Source organism: Aulonocara sp. 'chitande type north' Nkhata Bay, linkage group LG23 (genome assembly GCF_057382095.1).
Source record: "Aulonocara sp. 'chitande type north' Nkhata Bay isolate Kocher_YH1m ecotype deep benthic linkage group LG23, A_spYH_male_GT1.1, whole genome shotgun sequence".
NCBI lineage: Eukaryota > Metazoa > Chordata > Actinopteri > Cichliformes > Cichlidae > Aulonocara > Aulonocara sp. 'chitande type north' Nkhata Bay.
The window spans coordinates 41,102,745-41,118,780 of NC_141365.1; the positions used below are offsets into that span (position 1 = coordinate 41,102,745).

Here is a 16,036-nt window from a genome sequence, read left to right on the forward strand (position 1 = left end):
TTCGATCATTTAGAGACAAAAAAACCTCCACGAGGCTTGCATATTTCTGGTTCATGCTCCAAGTCACGCACATATACAATTATAATAAATAAGATGTAATGTTAATGGAACACCTTGAAAACCCATCAAATGTCAATGAGAAAGAAATCATGCTGGAACAAGAAGATGTCACAGCGTTAGACAGAAATGAAAATGATCATCCTACATCCCAAAAATCAAAGTAAAAAAATTACTATTAAATTTTACTTGATAACTAAATCAAAACTAATGCACGAGGACAAAAACGATGGTTGACTGCACTGACACATTTATTAGCAAATAAAAAAACAAAAACAATCATTTTCACTTAGTTATTGGATGTGTATATGATCTGTTTTAATAAGTTATTTATTTTCATATTGTGAAAGTCCTGTGATGCTTCAAGTTCCTCTTGCCCGTACCTCAGTTAAACCGCGCTGCTGCTCGCCGCTGTCGTATTTTTGACCCGTCCACTGCTGAGCAGTTTTTAACAGTTTTTAAGCAGAACTGTAAAATCCCGGAGCTTTTGTGCAGCCAGACTGAGGAACTGAGCTCATGGTTTTATTCCACCTACCAGATTGCTTTGGACACTGTGGCTCCATTAAGAACCAGGCAGCCTAAAACTAAATCTGACCCCTGGCTGAAGGCTGTCAGACGCGAGTGCTGTCGAGCTGAGCGTGAATGGAAACAAGCTACAAGTGTCATTCCAGATGCTAAAGGACTGTTGGCATCAATATCAAAAAACTGTAAAAGATACCAAAAGACAACACTTATCTGACATTGTTTCATCAAACTGTCGCAACCTGCATGTTTTATTTAAAACCATTAACTCTGTTCTTAGTGCACCACATACTGACTGCAGCCTCGTCTGCAGCCTGTAAACGTTTTTTTAAACACTTTTTTATTGAGAAGGTCTCCTCCACCAGGGCTCAAATCTCTTGGTAGCCCTACTGAGACCCCCAATGTGTATTTAGATACCTTGGCACAGTACGTTAAACCAGCTGTGACAAACCTGGAGGTCAAAGTGAACTCTGACCTGAAGCTTGACAGTCAGATTAAGGCAGTGGTAAAATCAAGCTTCTTTCAGCTCAGGCAGCTGATAAAATAAAGACATTTATTTCACAGCAGCACTTTGAGACAGTTATCCACGCCTTTGTTAGCACTCGGCTGGATTACTGTAATGCACTTTATATAGGGATCAGTGCTTCATACATTACTCGTTTACAGAGGGTGCAAAATGCTGCAGCTTGTGTTTTAACTGGCACTCGAAGGTTTGAGCACATCTCCCCTAATTTAGCTTCACTTCACTGGCTGCCCATTTCTTTTGGCATTCATTTTAAAATTCTTTTATTTGCCTTTAAAGCTCTCCATGACCTAGCTGCATCTTAACTCTCTGAGCTGCCACAGTCTTATAAACCCACCCGCTGTCTCAGGTCAGCTGATCAGCTGTTCCTGAATGTTCCCAGGACTGAGCGCAAACTTAGAGGACATCGTGCTTTTGCTGTAGCATCTCTGAAACTGTGACACGATCTGCCTTTAGAGATTAGACAGGCTTCTTCTCTGCCTGTTCTTAAATCACTCCTGAAAACTCATCTCTTCACCCTGACCTTTGACACCTTGTAAGATGTTGGTTTTTAGTTTGAGTTTTTTAGTTTATTTTTGCTGTTTTATCTTGTTTTTAAATATAGGGCTGTTTAAAAATTTTTTATGTATTATGTGTTTTATTTTCTTACTGTTAAGTTTATTCTATTGTTCTTAACTCATTTACTGTACAGCACTTTGGTCTTGTCCTGGGTTTTTTAAAGTGCTTTCTCAATAAAGATGGATTGGATTGGACTGGAAGATAAACACTTTAGTTTGCAGTACTGTGGTGAGTTCACAGTAAAGCACTGTGTTGGACTGGCGCACAGTGATTGTGGCGTTCATGGTCAGTGTTAGGTTACCTCAAGTACAGTGGATTCATTTGCATTTAAGCTGATGATGCTTAGATTAAGTCCTCAAATTTCACCTTTATATCAGCTGTATAAGACAATTCTCAGGATACTGTTAGTGTAGGAAATGGAAAGACAACCAAGATATCTGTGAAACGTCTGCTTACATCTTGAATTCAGCTCCGGCGTATGTGGTAAGTTGTTAATGAGTGACTTTAATTGATTCTTTCTTCAGATGTGGCTATACACTCTACTGAGAATAAGCATACTGTCACGATATGAGTGGATCTTCAAAATAGACATCAAAATAGTTCATGGAGAAAATAAGTAGAAAAAGTAAAGATCTTCTTAGGAACAATACTGTTTGGATAATTATAACCATCATAAGCAACTGAATCATTTCAAGATGTATTTGCTCAAAAATTTATTTATTACTACAAACACTTATTTAAATTTAAACACAAGGAAAATCAACAGTTTCTAGAACTCCAACAGGGGCAGGACTTGGAGGTACTGGGATTTCAGGAGGCAGCAGAATGGTACACTGGTCAGTGTCATTATTATTGACCGGTGATGGTGGATGGCCTTGGGGGGAGCTGAGAGGTAACTCAGACCTCTTATCTTCAGGACACATAAAGAAAACATACTTCTTTTCAGCAGCTGGAGACTTAGAGACATCCCAAGTCATCAGCCTCATGCGTTTAGGCTGAGGCAAAGGTTCCTCTTCATCCTCCACAGAAAAAACGCTTGAATATCTGCGCTTTCTGCCCAGACCTAACTCTGCAATGGGTGGAGGTGTCAGAGGCAGAGGAGACATTAAAAAGGCCAAATCATCATCCAGGGATGAACAATCATATTTAAAATCTGGATGCATGATCTTGTTTGTTTCCTTTGAATGAAAGCTGGCATCAGCAGGTGGAGGACTTGAAGAAACTGGAACATCAGAACTCATCAGCCTCATGCGTTTAGGCATCAAATGTTCCTCTTCATCCTCCACAGAAAAAACAGCAGAATATCTGCGCTTTCTGCAGAGACGTAACTCTGCAGTGGGTGGAGGTCTCGGAGGCAGAGGAACATCAGCAGGACACATGAAAAACGCCACTTCATCATCCAGGGATGAACGATCATTTTTCAAATCTGGGTGAATGATCTCGTTTGTGTCCTTTGAATGAAAGCTGTCATCAGCAGGTGGAGGACTTGAAGAAACTGGAACATCAGAACTCATCAGCCTCATGCGTTTAGGCATCAAATGTTCCTCTTCATCCTCCACAGAAAAAACAGCAGAATATCTGCGCTTTCTGCAGAGACGTAACTCTGCAGTGGGTGGAGGTCTCGGAGGCAGAGGAACATCAGCAGGACACATGAAAAACGCCACTTCATCATCCAGGGATGAACGATCACTTTTCAAATCTGGATGCATGATCTTGTTTGTGTCCTTTGAATGAAAGCTGGCATCAGCAGGTGGTGGACTTGGGAGCTCACATGCAGGTGCGCTGATAGGTCTGAACATGAAAGCGGGAACTTCATTGTCCAGAGCACAACGGTCTGCACTGGATGAGTGTGGGAGCTTCTCCTTTGCCTGTGGAGGAAGCAGACTTTGAGCCAAAGGGATCTTGTGTTGCAGAGGAACATTCAAGTCATCTGACGTTTTGCTCTGTTACATATTATTATTGTTGTTGTTGGATTTTTCTTTAAAAATTCACACGATTGAATGTTTAGAAACAGACACAGTGAAGGGTAACTTACCACAGCTCGAGCCATTTTAGGCGTCTGTCAAGGCAAAGACGCAGGATTTGGTTTCTCTGTGTAAGATTACAGGACAGTTGTCAGTTTCATTTTCAAGTCAGTTGGATAAATTCATATCAAACTTCTCAAACTGTATCATTAAAGCATTGTTTAGGTGGACAAATATGAAAGATATGAAGATAAAAACAGTAACAGCTGGCAATCAAGGGAAAACAACCTTACGAAAAAGGTCTTAATCATTATTGTTTAAAAGTAAATCTTTCAGTCCTTACTTCAGTGATTGTTTGAAGTCTCTGTGCTTGTTGTCAGTCGCAGATTTGTGTAAAATAGTTGCAGTTTGTGAATAAAGTTTGCAGGAGCTCCAAAGTTTGTCTGTTCAGTACCAAAGTAATGAGGAGACTGAGTGCAGGTTTGGAATCCTCAGTGACAGAAGAATGCAGCAATGTTTGAATTTGAATTTGTTATTGTTTTATTAACAACAACTACCAGGATCATGCCATAGCAACACAGTGATGCCCAGTCAAATGTCAGGTACAAGGGATAGCCCACATACACATCCAACAGCACAGTAAAGCAATGGGCACCAATGCCACCAGTCAGGCCTTAAAAATACCTGAGTTATATAACAGCACACTGACAGTGTCTCATACAAAAATATAAAATGTATAAATACAGTTAATATCATTTTCATTTAAATTTTATTTAATTCTCTTCATATAGTGCCAAACAGATGTCTCAAGTCGTCACTGTTACAACATAGATAAACATAAACATGAAATCCATTATTTAATTCTCTTCCATTCACTCCAGTTCAATTCAATAGCTATATAGATGGATAGACAGATACTGTATTATATACTATATTGATTCCAAATGGAGAATTAATGTGTTATATCACCAGGATAATGAATTCAAGTAGTACAATCTCCAATAAACAGACAACACACTTCAAGTTCAAAGTGCAATATGTGCAGGATCCAGGCTTTATATTGTAAGATGCAAAATGTTTATATATACATAATAAATTTGAAAAAATAAAGAAAGTTAAAAATCAAAATAAGTTTATTGTCACTGTGGCTGATGTGATTGCAGTATGAACCCAAAAGCAGACAAGGGAGAGATGGAACTGAATCTTAACAAAAAGCAAATCATTTATTAGGTTGAAAAAACATGAACACAAAACAAGGCCCAGCAAACAGGGGCGACAACTAAAACTAAAACCTACACTGGGAATAACTCAGTATGACTATGACAACTATGACAGGAAAAACATGAACATGAATCCGAGGAGGTGCATGCGAGAAACTCTGATGAAAAAACATGAACATGAACATGGACCTAAACAGAATCAGGAGATAACCTGAAACCGGGAATAACGTGAACAGAGGAAAACAGACGCACCAGCACTGACCAGAGGAAGACAGCAGACTTAAATACACAGAAAATAAAAGGGGAAGTGGAAACACACTGACACAATCATCCTACATCCCAAAAATCAAAGTAAAAAAATTACTATTAAATTTTACTTGATAACTAAATCAAAACTAATGCACGAGGACAAAAACGATGGTTGACTGCACTAACACTTTTATTAGCAAATAAAAAAACAAAAACAATCATTTTCACTTAGTTATTGGATGTGTATATGATCTGTTTTAATAAGTTATTTATTTTCATATTGTGAAAGTCCTGTGATGCTTCAAGTTCCTCTTGCCCGTACCTCAGTTAAACCGTGCTGCTGCTCGCCGCTGTCGTATTTTTGACCCGTCCACTGCTGAGCAGTTTTTAACAGTTTTTAAGCAGAACTGTAAAATCCCGGAGTTTTTGTGCAGCCAGACTGAGGAACTGAGCTCATGGTTTTATTCCACCTACCAGATTGCTTTGGACACTGTGGCTCCATTAAGAACCAGGCAGCCTAAAACTAAATCTGACCCCTGGCTGAAGGCTGTCAGACACAAGTGCTGTCGAGCTGAGCGTGAATGGAAACAAGCTACAAGTGTCATTCCAGATGCTAAAGGACTGTTGGCATCAATATCAAAAACCTGTAAAAGATGCCAAAAGACAACACTTATCTGACATTGTTTCGTCAAACTGTCGCAACCTGCATGTTTTATTTAAAACCATTAACTCTGTTCTTAGTGCACCACATACTGACTGCAGCCTCGTCTGCAGCCTGTAAACGTTTTTTTAAACACTTTTTTATTGAGGTCTCCTCCACCAGGGCTCAAATCTCTTGGCAGCCCTACTGAGACCCCCAATGTGTATTTAGATACCTTGGCACAGTACGTTAAACCAGCTGTGACAAACATGGAGGTCAAAGTGAACTCTGACCTGAAGCTTGTCAGCCAGATTAAGGCAGTGGTAAAATCAAGCTTCTTTCAGCTCAGGCAGCTGATAAAATAAAGACATTTATTTCACAGCAGCACTTTGAGACAGTTATCCACGCCTTTGTTAGCACTCGGCTGGATTACTGTAATGCACTTTATATAGGGATCAGTGCTTCATACATTACTCGTTTACAGAGGGTGCAAAATGCTGCAGCTTGTGTTTTAACTGGCACTCGAAGGTTTGAGCACATCTCCCCTAATTTAGCTTCACTTCACTGGCTGCCCATTTCTTTTGGCATTCATTTAAAAATTCTTTTATTTGCCTTTAAAGCTCTCCATGACCTAGCTGCATCTTAACTCTCTGAGCTGCCACAGTCTTATAAACCCACCCGCTGTCTCAGGTCAGCTGATCAGCTGTTCCTGAATGTTCCCAGGACTGAGCGCAAACTTAGAGGACATCGTGCTTTTGCTGTAGCATCTCTGAAACTGTGACACGATCTGCCTTTAGAGATTAGACAGGCTTCTTCTCTGCCTGTTCTTAAATCACTCCTGAAAACTCATCTCTTCACCCTGACCTTTGACACCTTGTAAGATGTTGGTTTTTAGTTTGAGTTTTTTAGTTTATTTTTGCTGTTTTATCTTGTTTTTAAATATAGGGCTGTTTAATTTTTTTATGTATTATGTGTTTTATTTTCTTACTGTTAAGTTTATTCTATTGTTCTTAACTCATTTACTGTACAGCACTTTGGTTTTGTCCTGGGTTTTTTAAAGTGCTTTCTCAATAAAGATGGATTGGATTGGACTGGAAGATAAACACTTTAGTTTGCAGTACTGTGGTGAGTTCACAGTAAAGCACTGTGTTGGACTGGCGCACAGTGATTGTGGCGTTCATGGTCAGTGTTAGGTTACCTCAAGTACAGTGGATTCATTTGCATTTAAGCTGATGATGCTTCGATTAAGTCATCAAATTTCACCTTTATATCAGCTGTATAAGACAATTCTCAGGATACTGTTAGTGTAGGAAATGGAAAGACAACCAAGATATCTGTGAAACGTCTGCTTACATCTTGAATTCAGCTCCGGCGTATGTGGTAAGTTGTTAATGAGTGACTTTAATTTATTCTTTCTTCAGATGTGGCTATACACTCTACTGAGAATAAGCATACTGTCATGATATGAGTGGATCTTCAAAATAGACATCAAAATAGTTCATGGAGAAAATAAGTAGAAAAAGTAAAGATCTTCTTAGGAATAATACTGTTTGGATAATTATAACCATCATAAGCAACCGAATCATCTCAACATGTATTTGCTCAAAAATTTATTTATTACTACAAACACTTATTTAAATTTAAACACAAGGAAAATCAACAGTTTCTAGAACTCCAACAGGGGCAGGACTTGGAGGTACTGGGATTTCAGGAGGCAGCAGAATGGTACACTGGTCAGTGTCATTATTATTGACCGGTGATGGTGGATGGCCTTGGGGGGAGCTGAGAGGTAACTCAGACCTCTTATCTTCAGGACACATAAAGAAAACATACTTCTTTTCAGCAGCTGGAGACTTAGAGACATCCCAAGTCATCAGCCTCATGCGTTTAGGCTGAGGCAAAGGTTCCTCTTCATCCTCCACAGAAAAAACGCTTGAATATCTGCGCTTTCTGCCCAGACCTAACTCTGCAGTGGGTGGAGGTGTCAGAGGCAGAGGACACATTAAAAAGGCCAAATCATCATCCAGGGATGAACAATCATATTTAAAATCTGGATGCATGATCTTGTCTGTGTCCTTTGAATGAAAGCTGGCATCAGCAGGTGGAGGACTTGAAGAAAGTGGAACATCAGAACTCATCAGCCTCATGCGTTTAGGCATCAAATGTTCCTCTTCATCCTCCACAGAAAAAACAGCAGAATATCTGCGCTTTCTGCAGAGACGTAACTCTGCAGTGGGTGGAGGTCTCGGAGGCAGAGGAACATCAGTAGGACACATGAAAAACGCCACTTCATCATCCAGGGATGAACGATCATTTTTCAAATCTGGGTGAATGATCTTGTTTGTGTCCTTTGAATGAAAGCTGGCATCAGCAGGTGGTGGACTTGGGAGCTCACATGCAGGTGCGCTGATAGGTCTGAACATGAAAGCGGGAACTTCATTGTCCAGAGCACAACGGTCTCCACTGGATGAGTGTGGGAGCTTCTCCTTTGCCTGTGGAGGAGGCAGACTTTGAGCCAAAGGGATCTTGTGTTGCAGAGGAACATTCAAGTCATCTGACGTTTTGCTCTGTTACATATTATTGTTGTTGTTGTTGGATTTTTCTTTAAAAATTCACACGATTGAATGTTTAGAAACAGACACAGTGAAGGGTAACTTACCACAGCTCGAGCCATTTTAGGCGTCTGTCAAGGCAAAGACGCAGGATTTGGTTTCTCTGTGTAAGATTACAGGACAGTTGTCAGTTTCATTTTCAAGTCAGTTGGATAAATTCATATCAAACTTCTCAAACTGTATCATTAAAGCATTGTTTAGGTGGACAAATATGAAAGATATGAAGATAAAAACAGTAACAGCTGGCAATCAAGGGAAAACAACCTTACGAAAAAGGTCTTAATCATTATTGTTTAAAAGTAAATCTTTCAGTCCTTACTTCAGTGATTGTTTGAAGTCTCTGTGCTTGTTGTCAGTCGCAGATTTGTGTAAAATAGTTGCAGTTTGTGAATAAAGTTTGCAGGAGCTCCAAAGTTTGTCTGTTCAGTACCAAAGTAATGAGGAGACTGAGTGCAGGTTTGGAATCCTCAGTGACAGAAGAATGCAGCAATGTTTGAATTTGAATTTGTTATTGTTTTATTAACAACAACTACCAGGATCATGCCATAGCAACACAGTGATGCCCAGTCAAATGTCAGGTACAAGGGATAGCCCACATACACATCCAACAGCACAGTAAAGCAATGGGCACCAATGCCACCAGTCAGGCCTTAAAAATACCTGAGTTATATAACAGCACACTGACAGTGTCTCATACAAAAATATAAAATGTATAAATACAGTTAATATCATTTTCATTTAAATTTTATTTAATTCTCTTCATATAGTGCCAAACAGATGTCTCAAGTCGTCACTGTTACAACATAGATAAACATAAACATGAAATCCATTATTTAATTCTCTTCCATTCACTCCAGTTCAATTCAATAGCTATATAGATGGATAGACAGATACTGTATTATATACTATATTGATTCCAAATGGAGAATTAATGTGTTATATCACCAGGATAATGAATTCAAGTAGTACAATCTCCAATAAACAGACAACACACTTCAAGTTCAAAGTGCAATATGTGCAGGATCCAGGCTTTATATTGTAAGATGCAAAATGTTTATATATACATAATAAATTTGAAAAAATAAAGAAAGTTAAAAATCAAAATAAGTTTATTGTCACTGTGGCTGATGTGATTGCAGTATGAACCCAAAAGCAGACAAGGGAGAGATGGAACTGAATCTTAACAAAAAGCAAATCATTTATTAGGTTGAAAAAACATGAACACAAAACAAGGCCCAGCAAACAGGGGCGACAACTAAAACTAAAACCTACACTGGGAATAACTCAGTATGACTATGACAACTATGACAGGAAAAACATGAACATGAATCCGAGGAGGTGCATGCGAGAAACTCTGATGAAAAAACATGAACATGAACATGGACCTAAACAGAATCAGGAGATAACCTGAAACCCGGAATAACGTGAACAGAGGAAAACAGACGCACCAGCACTGACCAGAGGAAGACAGCAGACTTAAATACACAGAAAATAAAAGGGGAAGTGGAAACACAGCTGACACAATCATCCTACATCCCAAAAATCAAAGTAAAAAAATTACTATTAAATTTTACTTGATAACTAAATCAAAACTAATGCACGAGGACAAAAACGATGGTTGACTGCACTAACACTTTTATTAGCAAATAAAAAAACAAAAACAATCATTTTCACTTAGTTATTGGATGTGTATATGATCTGTTTTAATAAGTTATTTATTTTCATATTGTGAAAGTCCTGTGATGCTTCAAGTTCCTCTTGCCCGTACCTCAGTTAAACCGCGCTGCTGCTCGCCGCTGTCGTATTTTTGACCCGTCCACTGCTGAGCAGTTTTTAACAGTTTTTAAGCAGAACTGTAAAATCCCGGAGTTTTTGTGCAGCCAGACTGAGGAACTGAGCTCATGGTTTTATTCCACCTACCAGATTGCTTTGGACACTGTGGCTCCGTTAAGAACCAGGCAGCCTAAAACTAAATCTGACCCCTGGCTGAAGGCTGTCAGACGCGAGTGCTGTCGAGCTGAGCGTGAATGGAAACAAGCTACAAGTGTCATTCCAGATGCTAAAGGACTGTTGGCATCAATATCAAAAAACTGTAAAAGATACCAAAAGACAACACTTATCTGACATTGTTTCGTCAAACTGTCACAACCTGCATGTTTTATTTAAAACCATTAACTCTGTTCTTAGTGCACCACATACTGACTGCAGCCTCGTCTGCAGCCTGTAAACGTTTTTTTAAACACTTTTTTATTGAGAAGGTCTCCTCCACCAGGGTTCAAATCTCTTGGCAGCCCTACTGAGACCCCCAATGTGTATTTAGATACCTTGGCACAGTACGTTAAACCAGCTGTGACAAACCTGGAGGTCAAAGTGAACTCTGACCTGAAGCTTGTCAGCCAGATTAAGGCAGTGGTAAAATCAAGCTTCTTTCAGCTCAGGCAGCTGATAAAATAAAGACATTTATTTCACAGCAGCACTTTGAGACAGTTATCCACGCCTTTGTTAGCACTCGGCTGGATTACTGTAATGCACTTTATATAGGGATCAGTGCTTCATACATTACTCGTTTACAGAGGGTGCAAAATGCTGCAGCTTGTGTTTTAACTGGCACTCGAAGGTTTGAGCACATCTCCCCTAATTTAGCTTCACTTCACTGGCTGCCCATTTCTTTTGGCATTCATTTAAAAATTCTTTTATTTGCCTTTAAAGCTCTCCATGACCTAGCTGCATCTTAACTCTCTGAGCTGCCACAGTCTTATAAACCCACCCGCTGTCTCAGGTCAGCTGATCAGCTGTTCCTGAATGTTCCCAGGATTGAGCGCAAACTTAGAGGACATCGTGCTTTTGCTGTAGCATCTCTGAAACTGTGACACGATCTGCCTTTAGAGATTAGACAGGCTTCTTCTCTGCCTGTTCTTAAATCACTCCTGAAAACTCATCTCTTCACCCTGACCTTTGACACCTTGTAAGATGTTGGTTTTTAGTTTGAGTTTTTTAGTTTATTTTTGCTGTTTTATCTTGTTTTTAAATATAGGGCTGTTTAAATTTTTTTTTATGTATTATGTGTTTTATTTTCTTACTGTTAAGTTTATTCTATTGTTCTTAACTCATTTACTGTACAGCACTTTGGTCTTGTCCTGGGTTTTTTAAAGTGCTTTCTCAATAAAGATGGATTGGATTGGACTGGAAGATAAACACTTTAGTTTGCAGTACTGTGGTGAGTTCACAGTAAAGCACTGTGTTGGACTGGCGCACAGTGATTGTGGCGTTCATGGTCAGTGTTAGGTTACCTCAAGTACAGTGGATTCATTTGCATTTAAGCTGATGATGCTTAGATTAAGTCATCAAATTTCACCTTTATATCAGCTCTATAAGCCAATTCTCAGGATACTGTTAGTGTAGGAAATGGAAAGACAACCAAGATATCTGTGAAACGTCTGCTTACATCTTGAATTCAGCTCCGGCGTATGTGGTAAGTTGTTAATGAGTGACTTTAATTTATTCTTTCTTCAGATGTGGCTATACACTCTACTGAGAATAAGCATACTGTCATGATATGAGTGGATCTTCAAAATAGACATCAAAATAGTTCATGGAGAAAATAAGTAGAAAAAGTAAAGATCTTCTTAGGAATAATACTGTTTGGATAATTATAACCATCATAAGCAACCGAATCATCTCAACATGTATTTGCTCAAAAATTTATTTATTACTACAAACACTTATTTAAATTTAAACACAAGGAAAATCAACAGTTTCTAGAACTCCAACAGGGGCAGGACTTGGAGGTACTGGGATTTCAGGAGGCAGCAGAATGGTACACTGGTCAGTGTCATTATTATTGACCGGTGATGGTGGATGGCCTTGGGGGGAGCTGAGAGGTAACTCAGACCTCTTATCTTCAGGACACGTAAAGAAAACATACTTCTTTTCAGCAGCTGGAGACTTAGAGACATCCCAAGTCATCAGCCTCATGCGTTTAGGCTGAGGCAAAGGTTCCTCTTCATCCTCCACAGAAAAAACGCTTGAATATCTGCGCTTTCTGCCCAGACCTAACTCTGCAGTGGGTGGAGGTGTCAGAGGCAGAGGAGACATTAAAAAGGCCAAATCATCATCCAGGGATGAACAATCATATTTAAAATCTGGATGCATGATCTTGTCTGTGTCCTTTGAATGAAAGCTGGCATCAGCAGGTGGAGGACTTGAAGAAAGTGGAACATCAGAACTCATCAGCCTCATGCGTTTAGGCATCAAATGTTCCTCTTCATCCTCCACAGAAAAAACAGCAGAATGTCTGCGCTTTCTGCAGAGACGTAACTCTGCAGTGGGTGGAGGTCTCGGAGGCAGAGGAACATCAGTAGGACACATGAAATACGCCACTTCATCATCCAGGGATGAACGATCATTTTTCAAATCTGGGTGAATGATCTTGTTTGTGTCCTTTGAATGAAAGCTGGCATCAGCAGGTGGAGGACTTGAAGAAACTGGAACATCAGAACTCATCAGCCTCATGCGTTTAGGCATCAAATGTTCCTCTTCATCCTCCACAGAAAAAACAGCAGAATATCTGCGCTTTCTGCAGAGACGTAACTCTGCAGTGGGTGGAGGTCTCGGAGGCAGAGGAACATCAGTAGGACACATGAAATACGCCACTTCATCATCCAGGGATGAACGATCATTTTTCAAATCTGGGTGAATGATCTTGTTTGTGTCCTTTGAATGAAAGCTGGCATCAGCAGGTGGTGGACTTGGGAGCTCACATGCAGGTGCGCTGATAGGTCTGAACATGAAAGCGGGAACTTCATTGTCCAGAGCACAACGGTCTGCATCGGATGAGTGTGGGAGCTTCTCCTTTGCCTGTGGAGGAGGCAGACTTTGAGCCAAAGGGATCTTGTGTTGCAGAGGAACATTCAAGTCATCTGACGTTTTGCTCTGTTACATATTATTATTGTTGTTGTTGGATTTTTCTTTAAAAATTCACACGATTGAATGTTTAGAAACAGACACAGTGAAGGGTAACTTACCACAGCTCGAGCCATTTTAGGCGTCTGTCAAGGCAAAGACGCAGGATTTGGTTTCTCTGTGTAAGATTACAGGACAGTTGTCAGTTTCATTTTCAAGTCAGTTGGATAAATTCATATCAAACTTCTCAAACTGTATCATTAAAGCATTGTTTAGGTGGACAAATATGAAAGATATGAAGATAAAAACAGTAACAGCTGGCAATCAAGGGAAAACAACCTTACGAAAAAGGTCTTAATCATTATTGTTTAAAAGTAAATCTTTCAGTCCTTACTTCAGTGATTGTTTGAAGTCTCTGTGCTTGTTGTCAGTCGCAGATTTGTGTAAAATAGTTGCAGTTTGTGAATAAAGTTTGCAGGAGCTCCAAAGTTTGTCTGTTCAGTACCAAAGTAATGAGGAGACTGAGTGCAGGTTTGGAATCCTCAGTGACAGAAGAATGCAGCAATGTTTGAATTTGAATTTGTTATTGTTTTATTAACAACAACTACCAGGATCATGCCATAGCAACACAGTGATGCCCAGTCAAATGTCAGGTACAAGGGATAGCCCACATACACATCCAACAGCACAGTAAAGCAATGGGCACCAATGCCACCAGTCAGGCCTTAAAAATACCTGAGTTATATAACAGCACACTGACAGTGTCTCATACAAAAATATAAAATGTATAAATACAGTTAATATCATTTTCATTTAAATTTTATTTAATTCTCTTCATATAGTGCCAAACAGATGTCTCAAGTCGTCACTGTTACAACATAGATAAACATAAACATGAAATCCATTATTTAATTCTCTTCCATTCACTCCAGTTCAATTCAATAGCTATATAGATGGATAGACAGATACTGTATTATATACTATATTGATTCCAAATGGAGAATTAATGTGTTATATCACCAGGATAATGAATTCAAGTAGTACAATCTCCAATAAACAGACAACACACTTCAAGTTCAAAGTGCAATATGTGCAGGATCCAGGCTTTATATTGTAAGATGCAAAATGTTTATATATAGATAATAAATTTGAAAAAATAAAGAAAGTTAAAAATCAAAATAAGTTTATTGTCACTGTGGCTGATGTGATTGCAGTATGAACCCAAAAGCAGACAAGGGAGAGATGGAACTGAATCTTAACAAAAAGCAAACCATTTATTAGGTTGAAAAAACATGAACACAAAACAAGGCCCAGCAAACAGGGGCGACAACTAAAACTAAAACCTACACTGGGAATAACTCAGTATGACTATGACAACTATGACAGGAAAAACATGAACATGAATCCGAGGAGGTGCATGCGAGAAACTCTGATGAAAAAACATGAACATGAACATGGACCTAAACAGAATCAGGAGATAACCTGAAACCCGGAATAACGTGAACGGAGGAAAACAGACACACCAGCACTGACCAGAGGAAGACAGCGGACTTAAATACACAGAAAATAAAAGGGGAAGTGGAAACACAGCTGACACAAATGAACCTGACACCACAGGGGAAGCAAAATGAAACACACTGAACATGGAAACACAACCCTTTCATAATAAAAGACGAAACAAGGAGAGACATAGACGTGTGATGGGCTGAGTTGAAAAAGCAGGAGGAGTCACAGGAATTATTACAAAAACATAGTTTTCATTTATCTAACCCAAAAAAGCTGTGATGGATGGCCTTCGCCTCACGGTAATGCACCAAAGCTTTTAATCCGCCACCCTCCAGCCCAGAGGACATAGTTGGACTGGCCATCGGGCATACTGGGCATTTGCCCGGTGGGCCGATGGTGATTTTTCGTTTTTATGGGCCAATGGGTTTTTTTTTCATTTTTTCCCCGTAACAGTATAAACACTGAAAGGTGGTGGATTGGCCAGATGCTGGGAGATGTGTAAAAATAACTCAATTGTTTGGTGGTGGCTATTGCGGAGCTTCCACAGATTCAGTAACATTAGCAAGTGGTGGAGGCCAGCAGATGCAACACGCTGGCAGGTGGATGACGGAAAGGCAGGAGGAGCAGAGGCCGGAGGCGGTGAACTGAACTTCAGGTAAGAAGTTATGACCTGCAGTCTATCTGGGTCAGATATAAACCAAGTTTAGGTGGAGTTTATTTTCGTTGTGCTGACTTTTTACAGTCAGTTACAATAACTCGTACTGCGTGAGCTAGCATGAAGGAGTTTCTATACAGCTGTTCGGTTGCTATGATGTTACTGATAGTGAACTTTATTTTATTCATAAGGTTAGTTAGTAGAGTTGCCAACGGCTCCTTAAAAAATGGAATGGTCCCTCATTCAGAGAAAATATTATGCGTTTTGTATTGAGCTGAGAAGAGACACAGTTTGTCCCGTACTTTAGCTAGAATGGGAAAAGACACAAAGCTGGAGTTATTCTGTCTTTACGCTGCACAGCTGCCTCTTCTCTTATCCCCCCCCCTCCCTCCCTCTTCTGTTGCTACTTTGATCATGAAACTGATCAATGATCAGCTGATCGGCTTTTCTCTCTTGTTTATTTATCTCCCACTTTGCGCCAGAAACAGGAATCAGAATACTTTATTGATTCTGATTCCTGTTTCTGGCGCAAAGTGGGAGATAAATAAACAAGAGAGAAAAGCCGATCAGCTGATCATTGGAAACCAGCGGATGTCACGCTAAACAACAGCAGCACGTTTAAGCTTGA

General features: G+C 39.6%; 2 protein-coding genes across 2 annotated transcripts; both read right to left on the reverse strand.

Moving 5' to 3' along the window:
• Window positions 1-2,393: 2,393 nt before the first annotated feature.
• LOC147302422 (uncharacterized) lies at window positions 2,394-3,710 on the reverse strand. Its single transcript, XM_086282041.1, has 2 exons — window positions 3,696-3,710; window positions 2,394-3,528 (listed from the first exon to the last, which is right to left on the reverse strand). The coding sequence occupies exons 1-2, from the start codon at window positions 3,708-3,710 to the stop codon at window positions 2,404-2,406; spliced, it is 1,140 nt and encodes a 379-aa protein (XP_086138167.1). The 3' UTR covers window positions 2,394-2,403.
• Window positions 3,711-12,050: 8,340 nt separating this feature from the next.
• On the reverse strand, window positions 12,051-13,384 carry LOC147302423 (uncharacterized). The gene is made up of 2 exons (XM_086282142.1): window positions 13,370-13,384; window positions 12,051-13,202 (listed from the first exon to the last, which is right to left on the reverse strand). The coding sequence occupies exons 1-2, from the start codon at window positions 13,382-13,384 to the stop codon at window positions 12,078-12,080; spliced, it is 1,140 nt and encodes a 379-aa protein (XP_086138268.1). The 3' UTR covers window positions 12,051-12,077.
• Between the last annotated feature and the right edge of the window lie 2,652 nt (window positions 13,385-16,036).